Genomic DNA, 23,388 nt, shown 5'->3' on the forward strand with positions numbered 1-23,388 from the left:
AGCAGTGGCTTACTTTGCTTTCATTAGCCGAAGGAGCCCAAGAGGACTGGGGACTTGGGAACATAACTCAGAAGCCGTCTTATTAAAAAGCCCTGTCCTAAGGGAACACTCAAAAAAATGTTACTATTTGATGGGTCTTGACCTTTTATTAAGATAGACTGACAATTTTATGATGTCACATTAGTATTTTTAACCAAGCTCTTTTATATTACGCTGATAGCCAAGAATACAAGAGAACAAAAGATGACATTTTCAACATTAAAAAAAATTTATGTGAGTATACTGAGGTTAGGTATTTGAGATGAACTACCACTTCAAAACTGAGCCACTTGTAACAAAAGTAGTGTCTGACATTATTTATGCAAAAATTTGGAGAGACAACACCAATACACTGGTGCTCTGTTGTTACAGGCACTCAAAGACACCTCCTGTTAGAGAACCCTAACTGGCTGGATGTATGATCCCATCAGGATGCAAGAAGATAGTAAGCTCTTGTTTGGTATTCTCGGTAACTACAAAGTGCCTAGCACACACTGGAAGAAGCTCCACAAATGTTTATTGAATTAATGAATGCAAGAACAAACCAGTTTCCTTCACTAATGCAAGACTGCCAGAGTCGCTTCTGCGCTAAAGGCTACAGAGGCCTATCTTTTTCCTACTTGGCACTTGGGAACAATGGCAAGAAGTATTTGGCCTCATCAACATGGTCCCTACTTTTGTATTTAAAGTTATAAACAGGTGACATTATTGGACAAATAGTAAACTATGGAGACCAAGCTCACAAGTGGAGGGGCTATAAAATGGCAAGTTTTGTTTCTGTTTTTGGCTTAGGAAGTTCTCCTTTGTGGAGACAATTTATATATTTATAGAGCCTGGCATATAATCAAAGTTATCACACTAAATTTAAAAAGTTAAAGACTAGATTTGACTCTATTGCTCCAGAATCCCTTCTTATATTTCCTGCTGCAAGGGCTGATGTTGCTTGGGTTTCAAGAAGGCCCCTTCTTCTTCCTACCCACTCTCCCCACCCAGCTCTAAAGATCCCTATGTATTACTCATCTGCTTGGTCACTGCCTCCTGCTCTTGGCCTGAATCTTAGGGATCAAAAAATCAGAAAATCCAAATTATTGTTTGCCTAGGGCAGTGGTCGGCAAACTCATTAGTTAACAGAGCCAAATATCAACAGTACTTCTTCAAAATAGACTCGCCCAGGCCGAAAACCGACTTCTGCACATGGGCCACGAAGTTTCAATCGCACTGTATGTGTGCACCTGCACGTGGTATTTTGTGGAAGAGCCACACTCAAGGGGCCAAAGAGCCGCATGTGGCTCACGAGCTGCAGTTTGTCGACCACAGGCCTAGGGGATATATGGAGTAAATTGCCTAGAGCAGGGGTGGGAAATGTCTTGCCCTCGGGCCATATAAGCCCCAAGAAATCATTTGGTCTGGCCTTGCCAAGGCATTAGGGTTGAGTTAATTAGATGTTTGACCAAATATAGTAGGCTAACTTTTAAGTTGATAATTTTGTATGGCCTTCAGATGATGTTATAAATATCCAAATAGCTCTTGGCATAAAAAGGTTCCCCACCCTGGCTTAGAGAATGTGCACCTTTACCTTTATAAAACAACATACATTGTTTACCAAAATGCTTTTTACCATTTTTATTTCCAGCAGGAGTGTTTTAAAGTTTCCTTTGCTCTACCATCCTTGCTAATACTTATCACATCCTAAACTTTAAATGTTTGCATTTCTTCAAATTATCTTTTTCTAAAAAATAAACAGTAATATAGAAGTTAATAATTTAGAGAAACTCTCATATACCATTGGTCTGCTTTCATGAAGACAAAGTGGATGATGAATCAAAAAGGCAAATAATGAAAAAAGAACCCACACATGTTAACATAGGAGTCCCAGTATAGCAATCCTGGGAATTGGAGAACCAAATAAAAAAGGTGCAAATCCACATAAACCAGACCTAAAGTCACCTGTTGCAAATTAAATGCCCAACTAACCAGAACAAAACTGAGATACTTTAAAATGTTTAGGACACAGTGATATGCTCTATTACTGCCCTCCTGGAGCAGGTGATTTCAAATGCCAGGTTTTCAAAGAAAACATCTAAGAAGCTAGAATTACTAGTACAGCAGTTGGTCAATCTCAGTGCCTATACATAGTACTTACCTTCTGAAGTCCCTCTACAGTAGCAGGCAGACTAATTAAATCTGCTGCTGATTTAACATTGGCTTTGAGGTGGTTTACTGCAGAATTCAACAGAGAAATCTGAAAGGAAGAGTAACAAACAATGAAAACAGAATTTGCACAGTGAATTCTTCCTTCACAGACTCTACATTTGATGCTGATGTCAAGGCACCCTTCGATTTTATGCACTTCTGTAATCCAGACATTATACCTTGTTCAGCTCATACTTGAATAGACTGGAGATCTGAGAGGCAGCGATAATACCCCTTCTTTCCCTACCCAATTTAAACACCAGTGCCAAAGAGAGAAAGGTAATTATTCTTTACCCTAACTCCTGGCAGCTACAAAATGTAAAAATCTTAAATTACCCAAAAGATGATTGCAACAGTGATTACAACACAATCCTTCAACAAAACGACAGAAAGAAAGCTAATGATCAAAGACCCACGAAGGATTTCATTTCGGTAAAAAAATAACACCTTAGTTATTTACTGAACTTCTGTTCCTGCCCAAGTGGGAACATATAAAGTAAAAGCCCATCATCACAAAATACAGTCTACAGGAACTATACCCTGCCAACTTGAACAGCACTTTCAACTACTTGGGGATTTAGTTTTGGTTTAACAATGTGATTAATATTTCAAACTCAATAGCTCAACCAAAGCACTACTTTGTACCCTGAAGGTTCTCAATAAATACCCAGTGACTTGCGGACTGATGCACTGAATGTATTAAAATAGGAATTGAATCAAAATAAAATGTCTTCCTTTTTACTATTAGGGGTAGAATTCTACATACCTGGACTTCTCTCTCAGATGGGGGCTGGGGGAACCTGTATAATACTCAATTTCAGTCTGCAGAGATCATATTCTTACAACCTTGCAGTGTGGCTCAAACACTCTTGAAAGATTCCTGGTTCCATACTGCTTTCCTATCCCAAATGCTAGAATGAGGACACAGATCTACCAATAGCAATTATATTCAGAGGGCCTCACAGAACAGCCACTAAAGTTTCTGGGCGCTTATTCCATAAAAACAAAGTAAACCTGATCCCCTACTCTTTCCTTCAACAAATGTTTGGCATCTCCGTGTCAGGTTCTGCTGCAGGCTCTGTGGAGATAGTGGCAAACAAGATCATGAAGTTTTGCTTTCATGGAGTACCCATCATAGTAGGTGAGAGAAAAACAAAGGAGGAAAGTATCAGATAATAAGTACTATGCAAAGAAATTAAGCAGAACGTGGGAGTGAGCAGCAGTGTGTTCTGAACAAGGAGTCCAGTGAGGAGCCTGGGAACTTAGGTTCTCTTTTTCTTCTTTCCCTTTAGGAGGAAAATGTTCAGGGGCATCAAGCTACTTTTCATTCACTCATTACTGCAATAAATATTTATTGAGCCCTATTTTATACCAGGTGTCAGTGATCTTTTGGAGTTTACATTTTAGTGCAAGGAGACAGACAATGTTATATAACATGAGATAGTGGGATATGTTAGGAAAAAATGAAAATAAGGTAACTTGATGAGTTACTGGATAACTACTTTAGATTGGATGATTAGAAAAAGCCTATATAAAGAGAAGACATTTAAACAGATCTAAATAATAAGAAGGAATTAATGAGACATAAATTGAATGAAGTGCATTTGAGGGCAAAGGGAACTGCTGGGGTAAAGGCCCCAGTGCAGGAAAGAGCCTGGCATATCTGAAGAATATAAAAAAGGCTGGTGGCAGAAGCACATATGAGTGAGAAAGGGGGAGGGGAGGGAGAAGTGGAAGCAGGGAGGTAGAGGGTCTATCCCAGGGATGGGCAAACTTTTTGACTCAAGGGCCACAATGGGTTCTTAAACTGGACCGGAGGGCTGGAACAAAAGCATGGATGGAGTGTTTGTGTGAACTAATATAAATTCAAAGTAAACATCATTACATAAAAGGGTACGGTCTTTTTTTTTTTAGTTTTATTCATTTCAAACGGGCCGAATCCGGCCCGCGGGCCGTAGTTTGCCCACGGCTGGACTATCCCTTTATGGAAGGGAAGTAACATTAAATAAATAATTAAGTACTAAATGTGATAATAAAGTTCTAAGAAAAGAACATCAGTGCAGACTGAACTGGACAGGATTCATAGAAGTAGGACTCCAATTAGATTCTGATGGTAAGATTTTATAAATAAAAATAAAACAGCTATTCTTTTTAGGTTAGAAGGGTGAGTGTGGCATTGGGTAATAGGTAGGGAGCAACAACATTAATAGGCCCAGGAAAACTTTTTCTGCATGGCACTTCTCAAAGTGATGATGATTTATTTACTTGTGTAATTATGTGTTAAGTTCCTCAAGAATGGTAATGGTCTTACAAATGGCCAGTGTGGCTGGCTGGCAGCTACTATTTTTCCCCAAACTAGAGGAGCAGCTGAAAGCCAGTGCCAGCAGGATAAGGTGAGGTACTGTTTCACTTCTCCCCGTGCCCCAAACTCTCTAGGCCTGGGTATCAGCTGCCTCACTGAAAGAGTTTGCTCTGGAGAGCTGACCATTAACTCTCTAATCACCAAATATCACTTAGGACTTCTTACTCACTTATAAGACCTGGACCACAAACTGGTTACTAGGACTCAGCTTTGTTCCCATAAACTGTAAAGCTGGATTCCATCTCTCAGCATTCCCTTCTTTTGAGTAGAATAATGCCACAATCCATGGAAAACTACAGCAAAGCTACATGTGTAACTAGAATGGAGAGACAAGGGGCTCCCTCCATTATCACTGGGACTGCTCTAGGATGTCAGACTGGATTCAAGCATTACAGAACTCATCTCTGATTCAAAGAGTCTAAAAAATTGAATTAAGTAGAAATCATTAAAATAATCCAAATTTCAGCCAAAAGATGAGTCATGACACTTATGCATATTACATGACTTTTCATTAGCAAAATTAAAAATAGCTACTGTAGACCATTTTATACTTTGATATCTGAAATGCTGCTTTTTTTTTGCTTTGGGGTTAAAATAAGGTGTTCTTTCTTTTTAAAATATATTTTTATTGATTTCAGAGAGGAAGGGAGAGAGAGAGAGATAGAAACATCAATGATAAGAATTAATGATTGACTACCTCTTACACCCTGCTCCCCCTCCCCCCCCAACCCTTTACTGGAGATTGAGCCTGCAACTGCAACTGGGGCATGTGCCCCTACAAGGAATCGAACTGTGACCTCCTGGTTCATAGGTTGATGCTCAACCCCTGAACTACACTGGCTGGGGAAGTGTTCTTTACATAGTAAGCAAAAAAGTTACTAAAACAGGCAACCATCAATGATGAATATGAGCTCTAGTAGGAACCTGACATCATACCCTTTCAACGTCATCTACTGAGCACCTACTGAATTTTATAGCAGATATAAAGATGGAAGGCAGAAAGGAAAACTGGGAAAAAGACAGGCTCTTAGCACCTGAATATTTTAATGTTAGCACTGCTACACAGCTGTGCGACCTAGGGCTAGCTACTTCTCGGAATCCGTTTTCTTATCGGTAAAATGGAGATACCACCTCCTACTTCATAGGTCTATAGAAAAAGAAAAAAAGATTTCATATGTAGTACTTCTAATAGGAGTCTGCATAAAGAAAGCATTTAATGAATGGCAGTTATCATCTCAATTGCCATCACTATCACCAACATCACACAGCACAGAGTTCTGTGTACAACCTTCTAGTGTAATTAGATGCATACACAAACATAGTCGTCCCCCATTATACTCAGTTTTGCTTTCTGTGGTTTGTTACCTGTGGTCAACTGTGGTCCAAAAATATTAAAGGGGAAGTTTCAGAAATAAACTAATTCATAAATTTTAAATTGTATGCCCTTCTTAGTGTAATGAAATCTCCTGCTATCCTGACCCATCCCCCCACATGATTCATCCTTTTGTCCAATATATCCAGGATGTATACTCTACCTGCCCATTAGTCACTTAGTAGCTGTCTTGATTATCAGATGATTGTCATGCAGTGCTTGTGTTCAAGTAACCGTTATTTTACTTAATAATGGCCCCAAAGCTCAAGAGTAGTGATGCTGGCAATTTGGATATGCCAGAGAAGCAGTAAGTGCTTCCTTTAGGTGAAAAAGTGAAAGTTCTCCACTTAATAAGGAAATAAAAAATCAAATGCTGAGGTTGCTAAGATCTATGTTAAGAACAAATCTTCGATTTGTGAAATTGTGAAGGAAAAGAAATTCGTGCTAGTTTTGCTGTTGCACTTCAAACTGCAATAGCTATGGCCACAGTGAGTGTTAAATGCTTAGTTAAGATGGAAATGGCATTAAATTTGTGGATGGAAGACATGAACAGAAAGTGTGCTCTGATTGATGGTAACATGGTGTGCCAGAAAGCATTGAGCCTATATGAAGACTTCAGCAAGGTGTCCCCTGAAACGAGTAATACCCAGCCATTTCTGGAAAGTAAGAGATGGTTACACAGATTCAGGAGATCTGAACTAAAAAATGTAAAAATTACTGTAGAGAGACTGCAGTTATATAACTTTTATTACAGTATATTGTTATAGTTGTTCTACTTCATTGTTACTGTTGCTAATCTCTTACTGTGCCTTGTTTATAAATGAAACTTGATCACAGGTATGTATGCATAGAAAAGACACAGTATATAGAAGGTTTGGCACTATTGGCAGTTTCAGTCATCCACTGGAGGTCTTGGATAAGAAGGAACTACTGTGACTATCACATCATAAGATATCTGGATAGGGAACTCATACAACTTAACAAAAAGAAGATAAACAATCCAATCAAAAAATGGGCAAAGGACCTAAATAGACACCTTTCAAAAGAGGACATTCAGAAAGCCAAGAGACATATGAAAACATGCTCAAAGTCACTAATCATCCGAGAGATGCAAATCAAAACAACAATGAGGTACCATCTCACACCTGTCAGAATGGCCATTATCAACAAATCAACAAACGACAAGTGCTGGAGAGGATGTGGAGAAAAAGGAACACTTGTGCACTGCTGGTGGGAATGCAGACTGGTGCAGCCACTATGGAAGGCAGTATGGAGTTTCCTCAAAAAACTGGAAATGGAACTCCCATTTGACCCTGTGATCCCACTTCTAGGAATATATCCTAAGAAACCAGAAACACCAATCAGAAAGGATATGTGCACCCATATGTTCATAGCAGCACAATTCACCATAGCTAAGATCTGGACACAGCCTAAACGCCCATCAGTAGATGAATGGATTAGAAAACTGTGGTACATCTACACGATGGAATATTATGCTGCTGTAAAAAAGAAGGAACTCTTACGATTTGCAACAGCATGGATGGAACTGGAGAGCATTATGCTAAGTGAAACAAGCCAGTCAATGAAGGAAAAATACCACATGAGCTCACTCATTCATGGATAATAAAGACCATTACAAACTTTTGAACAATAATAGATACAGAGGCAGAGCTGCCTCAAACTGATTGTCAAACTGCAGTGGGAAGGCCAGGGAGGGTTGGGGGGCAGGAGGGAGGGGAGTAAGAGATCAACCGAAGGACTTGTATGCATGCATATAAGCATAACTAATGGACATAAGATACTGGGGGGTAAGGGAGGGCAGGGGATTGTCAAGGGCGGGGGGGGCGGGTGGGGGGTGGGGAAGGACACTTATGTAATACCCTTTGTAATACTTTTAGCAAAAAAAAAAATAATAAAAAAAAAGATATCTGGACCAAGTACCAAAAAAACAGATATAGAACATACTATAGAACAGTGGTTCGCAACATTCCTAATGCCGCGACCCTTTAATACAGTTCCTCATGTTGTGGTCACCCCCAATCATAAAATTATTTTTGTTGCTACTTCATAACTGTAATTTTGCTACTGTTATGGATTGTAATGTAAATATCTGATATGCAGGATGTATTTTCATTGTTACAAATTGAACATAACTAAAGCATAGTGATTAATCACAAAAACAATATGTAATTATATATGTGTTTTCTGATGGTCTTAGATGACCCCTGTGAAAGGGTTGTTCTACCCCCAAAGGGGTCGCGACCCACAGGTTGAGAACCGCTGCCATAGACGATGATGACCTCAAGGTCCTTGCTGACTCTTGTTGACATATCCTTCCTTACTTCTGGCCTCTTTCCACCAAACTACCCTATTAATAAAAGCCTATGTGGTCATCACGCCCTCATGCCACCCTCATGCCATAATAAGCGATCACCAGGAGGCTGTGTGTGCACTGGGCATGCGCAGGTGGGTGGGGCTGCATGCACATGCGGGTGGGCAGGGGCTTGATGCTGCGTGCACGGCTTGGAGGCGGGTCCCGTGGCTCCTCGAGGCCTGGGGGTCCCTCGGATCTGCAAGGTGCAAGGCAGGGCCCCGCGGCTCCAGCCTACCTCTTTGGGGCAATCCATTGAGGAGCCCCAGGTGGGTGGGCGGGGCCTACCTCTTTGGGGTGATTAATTGTGGGGCTCCCGCACTGTGAGAGGGAACAGGCCCGGCTGCCCCTCCCCTCCCCCTACCGGTGCATGAATTTCGTGCACCAGGCCTCTAGTGGTATAATAAAACACAAAAATCCCCTGAACACACTGTTTTTCATTTGTCTGTGCTTTTGCACATATACTCAATTCTCACTATTCACAGTAGTTATGTTCTAGAACAGAGATTTTCATTCAATGTGCTGCAAGAATTTTTAAAACATGCAATACCTGAATATTTAGTCGGGAGCACTGACAAAATAACAAAATGACAACAACCAACACAACAATAGCTACCTGGTATGAATGAATCAAAATTATACCTATTTTTTGGGTCAGATTGGCAAAAAATGTATTTTTTTGGTGTGCTGCAGAATTTTACTAATTAGTTTATGAGTGCCATGATGAAAAAGGTGGGAAATCACTGTTCTAGAAATTCACAGCAAACACTGAATGAGTGATTACTGAACCACTGCTCCTAAGAGAAGTAGAGAGTTATGTTCCAAGAGTCCTCTGATCACAACATTTTTGTCAATTAATCAATATAATACATAACTTTATTTTATGTGTATTTCTTTTAAAGATGTCTTATTTAATGTATATTGTTGAACTCGTGCCTGACTGCAGCTTATCCAACACATCTATTTTCACTGTAAGGCACAACACAGCTTTCTTGCACTTTGCAACATTAGACAGACTTCAGCACTATGATAGTTGTACATTTTAAGCAGCAGGATTACACACACAAAAACCATGGCACTAAATATATCATGAAAAGAAAACTTGTTTACACTATGAACTGAAACAAGGCAGAGTGTGGCCTTGTTTGACTTCAACTGGAAGCATTCCTATTGGGTGACTTAATTTTTCACCATTGGATTCCTGCCAGTGAATAACTGACTGCAAAAGCACCATACGTACAGATTTTTAGGTTACAAACAAATTTTAACTAGTAGGTGAATTTGCAGATATGAAAATCTGCAAATGATGAGAATCAAGTGTATTAATGAGGACACCCTCTCTCTTTCTATAGAATTTATCTGGCCAACTCCTATTAGCCCTTCAGGACTCAGCTCAAGATATATGAGAAGCTTTGCTTGAATCCAGCCAGTCTGGGTTAGAAACATACCTAAAAAATGCCCCACAGTGCTCATATGGACCGGCTTCTTATTGCTTATTAGGCTGTTTTATAACTATTTACTTTTCTATTTCTCCTCCAATTGATGGTAAGAGCCTTGAGGGTGGGAATCCAAGGCCTAACTCCATAAAAGCAGCTCATTAAACATTTGTTGAATTAATGGTCTTCAAAGAAGGGGAGCAGACTCCCTATAATGTTGAGAATGGACATGGTCATGTATGAAATTAGAAGTTTCGTAAGTAACATAGAAAAGTAAATTGATTTTAACACTTTTTAAAAGACTTTTCAGCCCTGACTGGTTTGGCTCAGTGGATAGAGCGTTGGCCTGGGGACTCAAGGGTCCCGGGTTCGATTCCAGTCAGGGGCATGTACCTTGGCTGCGGGCGAGTCCCCAGTGGGGAGTGTGCAGGAGGCAGCTGATTGATGTTTCTCTCTCATCGATGTTTCTAACTCTCTATCCCTCTCCCTTCCTCTCTGTAAAAAATCAATAAAATATATTTTTAAAAGATTATTCAATACAAAATTTGATTTTAACTTATTTCAAACTTTTTTTTTTTCAGGCTGCACTAACTTCAATTCATATTGTGATAAGGACAGTACTTGCTAAGTGATATACATTTTATTATTGTTTAAGCCACTTTGGATTTCTTAAAAAATTTTTTTGCCACTAAAAAAATCTAATTGACAGAGTTACCCTGAGATATAGACACATGGTTAAATATTAATTTTATATCTATTTTGGTTTTGGACAAATGCCTTTCCATCAGAAATGTATAACAATTTTAGAAAATCATTCAGAGAATGATGAGAAAGGCTAACATGGGCCAAATAAACAAGTTTATGTGGGCCGAAAAAAACCAAAAGCTTCAATTTTCATAGAAATGTTGGTTTATTTCGATAGAGACATGCTGAATATAAAGGGCTGAAATAAATGAGTAATCATTAACATAAAACAACATTCTATAAAAATTAATATTTTTTCTTGAACATTAACTTACCAGACACTGAATAACTGCACAAATTAATAAGCATAATGCAAATAAACCTATTTTTCTTGTTCTCCGAAAGCAAAATATTTCCTGTTGTGCACACCGAACAAGTCAGTTCAAGACTAATGACATGGCAATCAGCTGCTAAGATATTCGCTGCTAGTATTAGTGGAGAGAAGTGTTGTGCCTGCACGTAAGGCGCATAAGGGAAATGAATGCAACATGATTATAATGATCAGTTATTAGCAAACGTTGTAGTTTGTTATTAATAATCATGTATAACAGGATATTGTAAAAATTAAGTTACGAGCCCTAACCGGTTTGGCTCAGTGGATAGAATGTCGGCCTGCAGACTGAAGGGTCCCAGGTTCGATTCTAGTCAAGGGCATGTACCTTGGTTTCGGGCACATCCCCAGTAGAGGGTGTGCAGGAGGCAGCTGATCGATGTTTCTCTCTCATGATGTTTCTAACTTTCTATCCCTCTCCCTTCCTCTCTGTAAAATAATTCAATAAAATATATTTTAAAAAAAATTAAGTTACGAAATTTTTATTAAAACGTTTCTTACATACTGTTATATTGGCTGGGCCACAAAAATATTCATTCATTGTGGGCCACATGCAGGTGCGGGGCAAGATTTTGACATGCATGCTCTGAACCAACCTAAAGCTCTAGGTTACCACCACCCGTCCCTTCTGCACCCATGCCAACAAAGAATTTCTCTGCCTCAGGCTAGTTTCATCAGTCAGTCCCATCAACTTTGAAGATCTACTGAAGCTAAAATGGAAAGGGTTTCAGTTCAATCTCTCCTTTTATACATGAAGCTTTAGGACTGAAGTAAGCTTTCCTGTTTATCTTCTTTCTCAGGTACTTTTTGTTATTAAAAATAAGAGCCAGGACAAGAATAAAATGATTACTTTGTTTCTAGATTCCAAATTAAAGAGAACTGAGAAACCAAAACATATAGGAAAGGTTTGAAAACCGTGTCCTCTCACACCAAATACAAACTTCCCCTTTGACTCTTTTGTGCTGCTTGACAAGATGGGAATGTAGCTGACATTGCTGGCTCTTCATCCTGAAAGATATCATGCTGGCCCAGAACTGTAAACTCCATGACTATCTAAATGGAATCTCTGGTTTGCCCAAGTCAGAGATGTTAATTATTTCTCAGTGCTTTACTGTGGTTGATTTTCACTTGATATAATTTCTGGTCAAACTGCTCATTTGCTCTGTGAATACAAGGCCAGTCTATCCTGTTCTTTTTGCAGAAAAAAGAGTGAATACTTGTTTTTTCCTAAATACTGAGAGTCCAAGGATAATACATAATGAGTAAATACTGCAACTGATCAATTATTTCACGAATGACTAAAAAAAATGAAATAGAACAGAATAGAAAATAAAATATCATAAGGCATCATAAGGGTAAGCTAATATTTTCAGAAACTTTTCAGTTACATATATGTATGTGTTTATTAGATAATGATGTAAAACATTTCTTATTGTAGGCAAAAGTTTTAAAGGTGCAGCACCAGGCCATTGATGTGTTCAACTGATGAACTGCCCAACTCCTGCACTACTGCTGAAAGGTGGTGGGGGAGCTTCAGAAATATGTGTAAGCCCTTTATCCTAGCACAGTGCTTCTCCTTGCCACTGGCTTATTCTGAACTTTGTGACTCCATTCTGAAGAAGAGAATATCCTCTTAGTACCGACAAGAATGGCCCATCTATTTTTAAGCACTTTGCAGGCGTGCCATTCATTTGCTACTTGAGGTTTTGTTTTTTTTTTAATCCACATTTTTCCTAATTAAACTGCAAAAACTGAGGATAGGGGATACAGTTACCCAGCAACAACTTTATAAATACAAGATCCTTGATCAAAAACCTTTTAGGGATTGGAAAAGTTTTTCCTCTAGGCCTGCTTGTCTGGCCAAGGTATTTAACCAACTCTGCCACTTCCTCCTATGCCAGTGATGGCGAACCTTTTGAGCTCGGCATGTCAGCATTTTGAAAAACCCTAACTTAACTCTGGTGCCGTGTCACATATAGAAATTTTTTGATATTTGCAACCATAGTAAAACAAAGACTTATATTTTTTATATTTATTTTATATATTTAAATGCCATTTAAACAAAGAAAAATCAACCAATGAGTTCACATGTCACCTCTGACACGTGTGTCATAGGTTCGCCATCACTGTCCTATGCTATGCTAGAATAACTATCATTAGATGTGGATGGTTTCCAGATAGGTTTTAGTATAGTACCGTGGTCGGCAAACTGCGGCTCATAAGCCACATGCGGCTCTTTGGCCCCTTGAGTGTGGCTCTTCCTAAGCCTTAGGAGTACCCAAATTAAGTTAATAACAATGTACCTACCTATATAGTTTAAGTTTAAAAAATTTGGCTCTCAAAAGGAATTTTAATCGTTGTACTGTTGATATTTGGCTCTGTTGCCGACCACTGGTATAGTATATAGTATATACCTCAAGATTGTGTCTGCAGGTTTGTATACTCTTAAACAAAATAAGCTCTCATTATCTAATAAAAATATGCTATCCTTTTTATTGGGGATTGGATGGCACTCTTTCTAAAAAAAATTTATACCTACACTGCTCTTTATGAAAACTGACTCAAGTATTTCCAACTCCCTCTGAATTACTCTACTTTGTAAAATTATCCTTTGAAGAAAGGGTTAACAGGTTTAATTATTTGGTAAATGCATAACTATTACCTATTTTACCCGAATTTAATGTGTTGGAATCACAGTTTACAAAAACCATATCAAAAAGTAAAACAATTTGGAGTTACCTATACCTACAGATTCAAACCAAATAGAACTAAATACTCATAGCTTACACAGAAAAAAAAAATCACACTTTTGCTACCTGCTTATTCATTTCTGTGATGTTTATCCAGACCTTGTTCAAGCCCAGCTCTCCAGATTCAATCTTCTCAAGTTCTCTTTGTTTGCTGAGTAGTTCTTGATTAAGTTTGGGGATTTCTTGGAATGAACTTTTCTGATTAGATTCCACTAAAAGCAAAAATAAGAACAATCATAAATAGCTATAAAGTTCCCTCATGGCTCTAAGAAAAAAAATGATTCTATACAGTAGGAAAGTAGATAGAACAACACGTTAACCCTGGGAGGATAATGACTAAATTTATATCTATGAACTACATGTCCTTTTATTTATATAAATGTACATCTTTAACACTAAAGCTTTTAACTGGGGCTATTCACGACTGGCAATACAACTTTTAAAAGTCAGGTGGCTAGCCGTAACCGGTTTGGTTCAGTGGATAGAGCGTCAGCCTGCAGACTCAAGGGTCCCAGGTTCGATTCTGGTCAAGGGCATGTACCTTGGTTGTGGGCACATCCCCAGTGGGGAGTGTGCAGGAGGCAGCTGATTGATGTTTCTCTATCATCGATGTTTCTCTCTATCCCTCTCCCTTCCTCTCTGTAAAAAATCAATAAAATATATTTTAAAAAAAGTCAGGTGGCTAAAAATGATAATGATGACTATCAGCAGTAAAAGTTAGATTTGAATCACAGCTCTGTAACTTACTGTGATCTTGAGAAAATAACTCAACTTTTTTGAGCTCAGTTTCCTCATCTGTAAAATATACTTTACAGGATTTTTAGAATCAAATGAAAGAATGTCTGTAAAGTTCTAAACACAGCTGGCCAGGCAGACAGTAAGTGATAAATAAATGTTAAGTACTGACCACCTTTACTCCATTAATGCTCCAGGTGACATCATAAGTTATATCTCTAAGTGTATAAGTCTACTTTTCTCTATCTCAAATTGGTCAAATGCAAGGTGGGTTCTTACCCCCTTTAAAGTACTGTTATGAGGACTAAGATTTTAAATCTTTTTCATAAACAGCAGGGTGTTTTCTTAAATCCACCCAAAAGCTCAAAGTAACAGTAAAGGAAGATAAAGGAACATGTTAACTAAGTATAGGCTGATATTTGGCCTTCCTTTTGGGAAATAATATCTCCTGATTTGTCAGCCTGAAGACAGAGGCCTGCAAGAGTGCTTTCTCTTGTTACTTTAAAGAGTATTTTTCCTTTACATGGAAAATATTGATAATGACTGGTCCTCCAGAATAAAACCTACTTTTTTTTTTTAAAGTACACAGTGCCAAATTAGTTATTATATACTTTCTCTGAAACCAAAAACTGGCACACAGGACAGATATAAGACAATTTACTAAAATGGAAGTACTGAGACATTCTGCATGATTAGCACTTAGAATATACCTGGCACTCAGTATTACTGAATGAATAAATCTGGCCTTTGCTTACCTCCCCAACCATGTTTCTCCTTACTTTACCTACCTCTTTAATCTACTTCCTAGCCAAGCAGATTTTCCTGACATATCAATCTCTTTAAGCCCCAGTGACCCTGCACACTCTATTCTTTCTGCCCAGATGCCTTCAGCTTGTCCCTTTTTCGTTTCTGCCACCCTAGCCTAGATAATTACTCTCAAGATTCAGCACGAATAGCTGCACCCCCCACCTTGGACCACCGCCACCTTTTATCACTCCTAACACTTAATATACACTGTGCTGTAGCTATATACTGTCTGTCTCCTGAACCAGACAGAGAGAGCTGTAAGAGGACAGGGACCAAATCATATTAGTAATATATTCCCAGGGCCAACCAGTGCCAGGGACACAAAACTCAAATACTTGTCCAGTGAAATAACTGTAGGGTATGAAATGGAGATAATGCTAGCCTATTAAGTCAAACAAAGAAAACTGAACAAACAAACACAACAACTAAAAATCATAAAGGACACCAATAAGGAGGGAAAAACTGGCTAGTGGTTTCCCCACTACAACAAAGCCCACTATCTGAAAATTCAGAATTATTAAAAGAAATCAGGTACTTTTATTCGTCTTTCAAAATATACACCAAAGAATTTATATATATGTATATATATATATTTCCCTAAAAACTTTTTTTTTAAAGGTATCACTTTCGCCGAAACCGGTTTGGCTCAGTGGATAGAGCGTCGGCCTGCGGACTGAAGGGTCCCAGGTTCGATTCCGGTCAAGGGCATGTACCTGGGTTGCGGGCACATCCCCAGTGGGGGATGTGCAGGAGGTGGCTGATCGATGTTTCTCTCTCATCGATGTTTCTGACTCTCTATCTCTCTCCTTTCCTCTCTGTAAAAAATCAATAAAATATATTTTTTTTAAAAAAAAGGTATCACTTTCTTCTTAATACATTTTTTAAATTGATTTCAGAGAGGAAGGGAAAGGGGGAGAAAGAGATAGAAACATCAATGATGAGAGAGAATCATTGATTGGTTGCCTCCTGCATGCCCCCTATTGGGGATCGAGCCCACAACCCAGGCAATATGCCCTTGACCGGAATCAAACCCGGGACCCTTCAGTCCACAGGCCGATGCTCTATCCACTAAGCCAAACCAGCTAGGGCTTCTCTAAAAACTTTTAATGTAACATTTGGTTTACACATGGTTTGTAGGACTACACATCCATCTCATACAATAAAAACATTTTACCAGTCTAAATTATGCAACACTTAGCATTTCAGTGAATTTAGTTTACATTTTCAGTGAGGTTGCAAAGTAACTCATCCCACACATGTCTGCCATTCCCAAGTGGTCAAACATCCCAAGAGTGTGTGTGTCCGAAGAGGGGAAAGGAGGAGTCTCTCTCTTTCCTGCAGTCTATACAAATTAAGTAGAAGGTAGAAGTGGAAGATAAACACATAAATAACTTGGGTTACAATTATTAACTAATAAACATATAAAGCTGACAAGCCCTGAACATACTCTGGATGCTGAGGACTGTATGAGCCAAGAAGGGATCATATTTACTATCTGATTTGGGGCCCTGTAGGAGAAACAAGTCAAGTCAAGGCACTCTGACTCCACAAATAGGAGGAAGAGTAACAAACAACTTATGATTACTTATTCATGTTCTTACAACATGGAAAGCAACTCATTTAAAATTTAGTATATTAAGACTCAAACTTACTTAGCTCTTTTCCTGATCTTCAAGATCAAAAAATGGAGATTTCTGCAAACACCCTTCAGACAGAACATATAAAGCTGATAGCAATATTTTATGTCTTTATAGTTTGCAATAAACTTTTATGTAACTATTAAACTTGCTATTGAGTGCCTACCATGTGCCACTCAGCGCTAGTGCATAAGAAGACCATGAAGTTCTCAGTTCAGCAGGGAGTGAGGCATGAGGCATTGTCACAGTTACTATATGGTGTTAATACACTATGACAGAGGAATGCTCAAAGTGCTTTGATAGCACGAATACATCTTTATGTCCGTTGACTCGTTGACTGCCAGGTCTATTACACATATACTTTAAAAATGTTTTATGGATGGGAAAGTGAAGGCTCAGAAAGAATAAGTGACTTGTCCAAGTCACTTATTCTACTACTTTACAGCTAGTAATGAGCAAGCCAGGATTCAACAGTCGAGCCTTTTACTCCTAGAACCAGCACTCTTTCTAGTATACTCCAGCTACCATAAATACGTACATCCTAATACCCTCATTATCATTTAGGAGATGCTTAGTGCATTAATCTTTCCTTCTTTTCCAAATTCTTTTTTCTATTACTCTAGTGTTTCATAGTTGAGTGAAAAAGAGGGATGATTAGGAATAGATCTTCCTTAGAATAACTGTGAAGGTCTTTTGGAGTACCTGGAATACTGAGCTAAGAGTTTCAAGGCCAGCCAGTACTTTTAACTTAAGGGTCAAGTTACTCCTTGAATACGAGATAAAAAACATGAAGCCTCCCTGCTTTGCTTTCTGTTTCAGCAACCTTACCTCCTTTCCTCACAAGTGTCTTGGAAAATTTATTGAAATGAAGAACAATGGGCTCTGAATTTTTCAAAAAAGTATTAAAGCCAGAATAGCAGATGATCGTATTTAAGTCAGTGAGTTCCACTGTTCTCCTGAAAACCAAGAGGTATAAATGTTGAAATATATTTAAAGCAGAATTCAAGAAAGATTATTTAAGCTTTACAAGATTGACCTCATTTAGTCAAGGTAATAGTTTTCACAAAAAAACTCAAGCCCTAGCCAGTGTGGCTCAGTGGATAGAGCACTGGCCTGCGGACCAAAGGATCCCAGGTTCGATTCCGGTCAAGGGCACGTACCTCAGTTGCAGGCTCCTTCCGAGCTGGGCCCCGACCCTGGTCGGGGTGTGTACAGGAGGCAACCAATCGATGGAAAAATATCTTTGGGTGAGGGTTAAAACAAAACAAAACAACAACAAAAAAACTCTTGGGCAAGTAGTTCACAATGGCTCAGTTCATGGACTGACAACATGCCCCAGGGCCCAGCCCCTATCCCTCAGGAAGTCCTGCTTTAGACATTATAGGTGCTGGCATTTCTATTGTAGCAAACCAAAGCCAACAATGCAGTGGGACTGACAATTCTAAATCTGCTTTATTCAGGGGCCTGAGTCTCAGGGGAATGTTGCTCAATTATATATATTGGGTCTCATAGTCTAGGGTACAATTCCTGGAATCTCCTGAATATAGTATTTCCAGGAATTGGGATTAACAAGTGCTCAATAAATATTTGTTGACTCGTTGCCAGGTCTATTACACATATTCTTTAAAACTGCATTTCTAGACAAAGAAATTCGCTGAAAAAGGTATAAATTACTTGGATGTCCTGTAAACACAGGCACAGAAGAGTCAGAGAAAGGAATTCGAGAGGTAGAATTGAGCAATGTTTTGAAATGTATAAATAAATGATTGCTACATGTGATCAAAACAAGCTGTAGCACAAACCTAAGAAGTCCAACTAATTAAGGAGATGACGGCACAAACAGGTGTCTTTGCTGGTTGTTTACAGTTAAAACTGTTTCTGAAAACCTCATTTCCAAGTTATGATTACTCCTTACAAAGAAAACACTGGCCTTAGAAACACCTTGCAATACGGCTAAGGACAATCATTAAGGAGGAACAACAACTAGAATACAAATCTCATTCTTTTTTACACTATACTCTGATTCCACTAGTTGATAAAACATGTAAGTCAGGATGATTCTGGCAGAGAATGATTTACCCAAGGCCATTCCCTAAATCAGAAACTTAGAAGAAAACCAGTTAGTAGTCCAGCTTTTTTTTTTTTTTTAAGCAACATCACTAGGAATGTCATCAACACACTAAGGATTAGTTGTCCCTAGATCAGGTTCAGAACTTTAATAACTGTAGGCAGCAAAGAGAAGCTGGAGTGAAGGAAAACTAGGATGTTGTGATTTCCCCAGGCTTAATATGGGAAGTAAGGAAAGAACTCTAATTCCAGTTCTGGGGCCAGATTTCTTTATGATCTTAGGAAAGCCTGGTGGTCAGTTTCCTGATGTGTTAATGCTGCTAAGGTTAGGGAATTTGTGATTAACTTGGAACTGGTTCCTTAGCTTAGAAAATTAACTCTTGAAACTGAGAACCAAAGATCTCAGTGTTGGTAAACGAAGATATTTAAGTTAAATCTGGTAGAAGCCAGCATGCAAACACATCTTTTAGAAAAAGCACTTTGCATATGCAAAATACAACTTTATAATTTAGAATATATAAAACGCCATAACTTAAGAAAGTCTCTTACACTTTGAAACCCACTCATGAGAAATATTTATTTGTGACTTGGCACACCGTAAGCACTTCATAAATGTTGGCCATTATTATTGCCCATTCCTATGTTCTTATACAATTTTTAAGAAGGAAATTTTTTTGACAGATTCCCATATTCTTTCTCAAATGGCCTATGAGGAAGAAGGAAATAGCCCAGTGCAATGAGGAAGTATAAAGTGGCAACAGGTGGAGGTTAACCAAGGTTCTAGACTCCTGGGCCTTAGTGCTTCCCTTTTGTGCCCTAAATGTTGACTAAGATGTCATTTTTCAGATGCTATTTGTCCTGATGGTGCATAAGCACTGTTTTTTGTTTGTATTTAAGACAAATAACTGTTACTATATTGAAGTTGACAGCTAAGAAAGAATATAAAAATGCTGAAAAAAATGTATAATGTATAATTGCTTTACCAGTGGGCAAAACCCTTAATTCAGCATGGTCCACTTTGTCCTAGATCCTGGAAGAGAATCCAAGATTATACTCTGAAATATGCGACCACTTACTTGTTCTAAATTTCTCCTTGAGGGTATCCAGATCCTCCTTCAGAGCAACTTGCATCCACACCAAGCCCACGCAGGCCACGACACAGGCGGCAAGGATGACAAAAGCACAGAGGGGATAACAGATCTTGCAGCATCGTAAATAGTCTCCCCTGATCACAAGAACAAATTCAACCAGGAGTACAAAGGTGATTATGAGCACAACTTTATTAGAAATAGCATTCCTGTACTGCTATGCAATTATGTTTTTAAATGAATAAGCAGTTGATTTACTAGGGAATATCAAGTAACATAGTTAAAGCTGAACAGCAAGTTGAAAATAACCAAGTAATATGACCTATGAAGAGGTCATCTATCCAGTACAAAAGTTGAAAACTTCACATGAAACAGAGGACTTCCTGTGGGCCACAGGAAGCACCTGTGGGAACTGCAGCTCACTGCAATCACGACCAATTCAAGTCTTTGGAAACAATCTCAGGTTAGGAAAGCGCCGAGACCAGGGCTTCTCTGCAATTCCATCACTGCACTGTAATTTACCTGCCTGCCTCTGTCAAATGCATGCTCACTCCAGGGGACCCTGTTTCAGTTTACTGAAACTTCATAAACTTTTGAGGAAGTTTTACTGCAAATGGAATGAAAGAAATAGGAACTGCAGGGTGAAGTGGACACCTGGTACACTCTAACTATCGGCTTAGAAGAAAGGAAGCCTAGAAAGGAGTTAGATTTCACACCAAATTCCAACCAACACTCAGGTCTAAACTAACCCAGAAGGGTAACTATTCCAGTTGAGCTATTCCATTTCATCAGATCTGCATCACCCAAACCTAGGGTTGTCCTTAACTACCTAATCTGGCAAAGCTCATTAGAAGCCAAATCCTTCCTTTAACAAAATAGTACAAAGATACTCTAAACCAGCGGTTCTCAACCTGTGGGTCGCGACCCCTTTGGGGGTCGAACGACCCTTTCACAGGGATCGCCTAAGACCATCGGCAAATACATATATAATTACGTATTGTTTTTGTGATTAATCACTATGCTTTAATTATGTTCAATTTGTAACAATGAAATTGGGGGTCACCACAACATAAGGAACTGTATTAAAGGGTCGCGGCATTAGGAAGGTTGAGAACCACTGCTCTAAACAAACTCAAAGGATTCAACCTCTTTTCGCACCCCAACCTTCTGCCTAGCCCAGGGGTGGGCAAACTTTTTGACTCGAGGGCCACAATGGGTTCTTAAACTGGACCGGAGGGCCGGAACAAAAAGCATGGATGGAGTGTTTGTGTGAACTAATATAAATTCAAAGTAAACATCATTACATAAAAGGGTACGGTCTTTTTTTTTTTTTTAGTTTTATTCATTTCCGGCCCACGGGCCGTAGTTTGCCCACGGCTGGCCTAGCCCTTGCTTCCACATGCTCAGCAGAATATCTTTTCTTTTAATGTAGTCCCTGAGAGGGTCCAAGGCACCTTCCAGGTTCCCTCCAGCCCTTTCCCAACTCTGAGCCCTAATTCCCAATCTCCTCAATACTCACTACTGGGTCAGTCTAGTGGCTGCACCATTTGAAAGTGGGTTTGGGAAAAAGTTGCCTCTTCACTTTGTCCTCCATGCTCCATTAATCTCAAGGCTCGTACAGTATGTCCCTCAACAAATTCTCCCATCACCAAGATTCAGACTCACAAGAGCGCAAAGATAAATAAATAAATAATTTTCAGTCTTAAGGCCCCTCTCTCGGGGGACCTTAAAAAAAGGCTACTTCCAAAACCTTGTCTGCTCCTATGTTCCTATTCTTAGCTTCTTTGTTACTCCTGACTTGGTGTTCCTGGGCTCCTGGCATCTTCCTCACATCCACACTTCCACCGTAGGTTTAGAGCGCTTTTTTTGTACACTTACAGACAGATCTCTAACTTATCCTTCATTGAGAACCTGAAGAAACAACTTTTCTCCCTCTTTGCCTTCCAAGGACTACACCGACTGATTTTTTTTTTCCCCCTAAGAACTCCCTTCTCCTTCTCTTCAATTTGCCCCCTTGGTCAAGCAAGGAGCTGTCTTCTCCCCATCCCACCCCTCACCACCGCATCACTCACTTGACAAAGCGAGAGCGATTGCCAACTACACCAAACTCCTCTTCCTCCTCGGAGCTGGACTCGGAGTCCGAAGCAGGAGGCTCAGTGCGAAGCAGGCGGTGGCCCGAGCCTTTCTTGGGCTTCTTTCTCCGGCTCTCCCCAGACAAGCCAATCAATGCATTGAGCTCTTTGCGCTTTTTCATCTTCTTGTGTGGGGTGAGTGGAGCACCCACGCCGGAGCTGCCAGGTTCGTACCCGAGGCCCAGCTCTCTTGCCACCTTGGAGCTGCCTTCCAGGGTGGGGGATCCTGGGCCAGAGCCCCCTGGTCACTCCCACCCAGGGGTGGGACTGACCAGATCCGCTGGGAGCTGGAGACTGGAGCCCAGAGGAAACTGGAACTGCTGGGTGGGGGAAGTCACATAGATAGGGCCGGGGAGCTGGTGACCCAAAAGGTCCTGGGCATGAAGTGTCAGTTAAGAGGGTGTGAAGGGGATAAAAACCAAGCCAAGAACGAGCGACGCTCAGCCCTGATAAGTAGATAATGTTCCTAAGGCTGCTCCGAGAGCTGGGAAGGGCACACGGACGGGTGCTCTGGGCTTCCGGGCAGGATTTCCAATGGAGAGAGAAGAGAAACTTGTTCTTGAACGGGAGGGAAGGGAGAGGCGCACAACCAGACAGTGCGAGCGCGCCCGTCCCTCCTCAGCTGGAGAGGGGGCAGCAGGAGGGGCTCCCGGTTGCTACAGTCCGGACACAGTCGGGGAGACAGCCAATGTCCGGGTCGGCGGTGCTCACTGTCCTCCGGCCTTAGTTTGCAGGAAGTCCAAGACCGAGGAAAACCCAGAGGCCGGTTCGGAGGGCTCGGCCTGGGAGGAGCCAGTCCTGCGCCCGGGGAGACCCCAGCCCCGCTGTCTGGGCCTGGGGGCACGGTGCGGGAGGGCGACGGCGGCTCTGCCCACCTGAAGAACTCCCGCCCGGAGTTTGAGATGTTCCGGCACAGGCGACTCTTGGCAGCTCACAAGCGCCTTCTTCGCTCCGTCCGCGACTCCGGCCTCCGCTCCGGCTGCGGCCGCGGCTGCTCCCGACGCGCAGGTGGCGGCGGAGGTTGCCGCGGGTTCCAGCCCCGGGCCATCGCTCCAGCTCCAGCTCACTTCCTCTTGGCAGCAACTGCCAGCGCCGCCTGCCAGTAATCCGCGTTCCCATTGGCCGGCTTCCTGGTGACGTCACACCACCGGCGCTCGTACAGGTGGGAGGCGGGGCGTTAAAGGGCCCTGGGCACCTGCGAGGGCTGGGCCCGCTCGCTGGTGGGGAGGCCCCGCCCCCACAGGGGCGTGAGCTCACCTGAGCTGGGGAGGAGTGTTGTTTCCGGAGGGGGTCCTGGGTTCGAGTACACGCCCAGGCTGCGGGC

At 40.6% G+C, this 23,388-nt stretch overlaps 1 protein-coding gene across 3 annotated transcripts in view; it reads right to left on the reverse strand.

Annotated features, from left to right (window-relative positions):
* The window catches only part of EFCAB14 (EF-hand calcium binding domain 14), a 41,123-nt gene extending 17,992 nt beyond the window's left edge, over positions 1-23,131 (reverse strand). For 2 of the 3 annotated variants that reach the window (XM_070405057.1, XM_070405055.1), the window contains exons 1-4: positions 22,005-23,131; positions 19,921-20,069; positions 13,665-13,810; positions 2,183-2,281 (exon numbers count right to left, since the gene is read on the reverse strand). In XM_070405057.1, coding sequence (XP_070261158.1) covers positions 2,183-2,281; positions 13,665-13,810; positions 19,921-20,069; positions 22,005-22,186 — 576 coding nt within the window. In that variant the 5' untranslated portion in view covers positions 22,187-23,131. The remainder of the gene's footprint in view (positions 1-2,182; positions 2,282-13,664; positions 13,811-19,920; positions 20,070-22,004) is intronic. The other variant, XM_070405056.1, reaches the window with a different exon arrangement.
* Between the last annotated feature and the right edge of the window lie 257 nt (positions 23,132-23,388).

Source organism: Myotis yumanensis, unplaced genomic scaffold (genome assembly GCF_028538775.1).
Source record: "Myotis yumanensis isolate MYYU_CA2020_CCGP unplaced genomic scaffold, mMyoYum1.0.hap1 SCAF_2, whole genome shotgun sequence".
NCBI lineage: Eukaryota > Metazoa > Chordata > Mammalia > Chiroptera > Vespertilionidae > Myotis > Myotis yumanensis.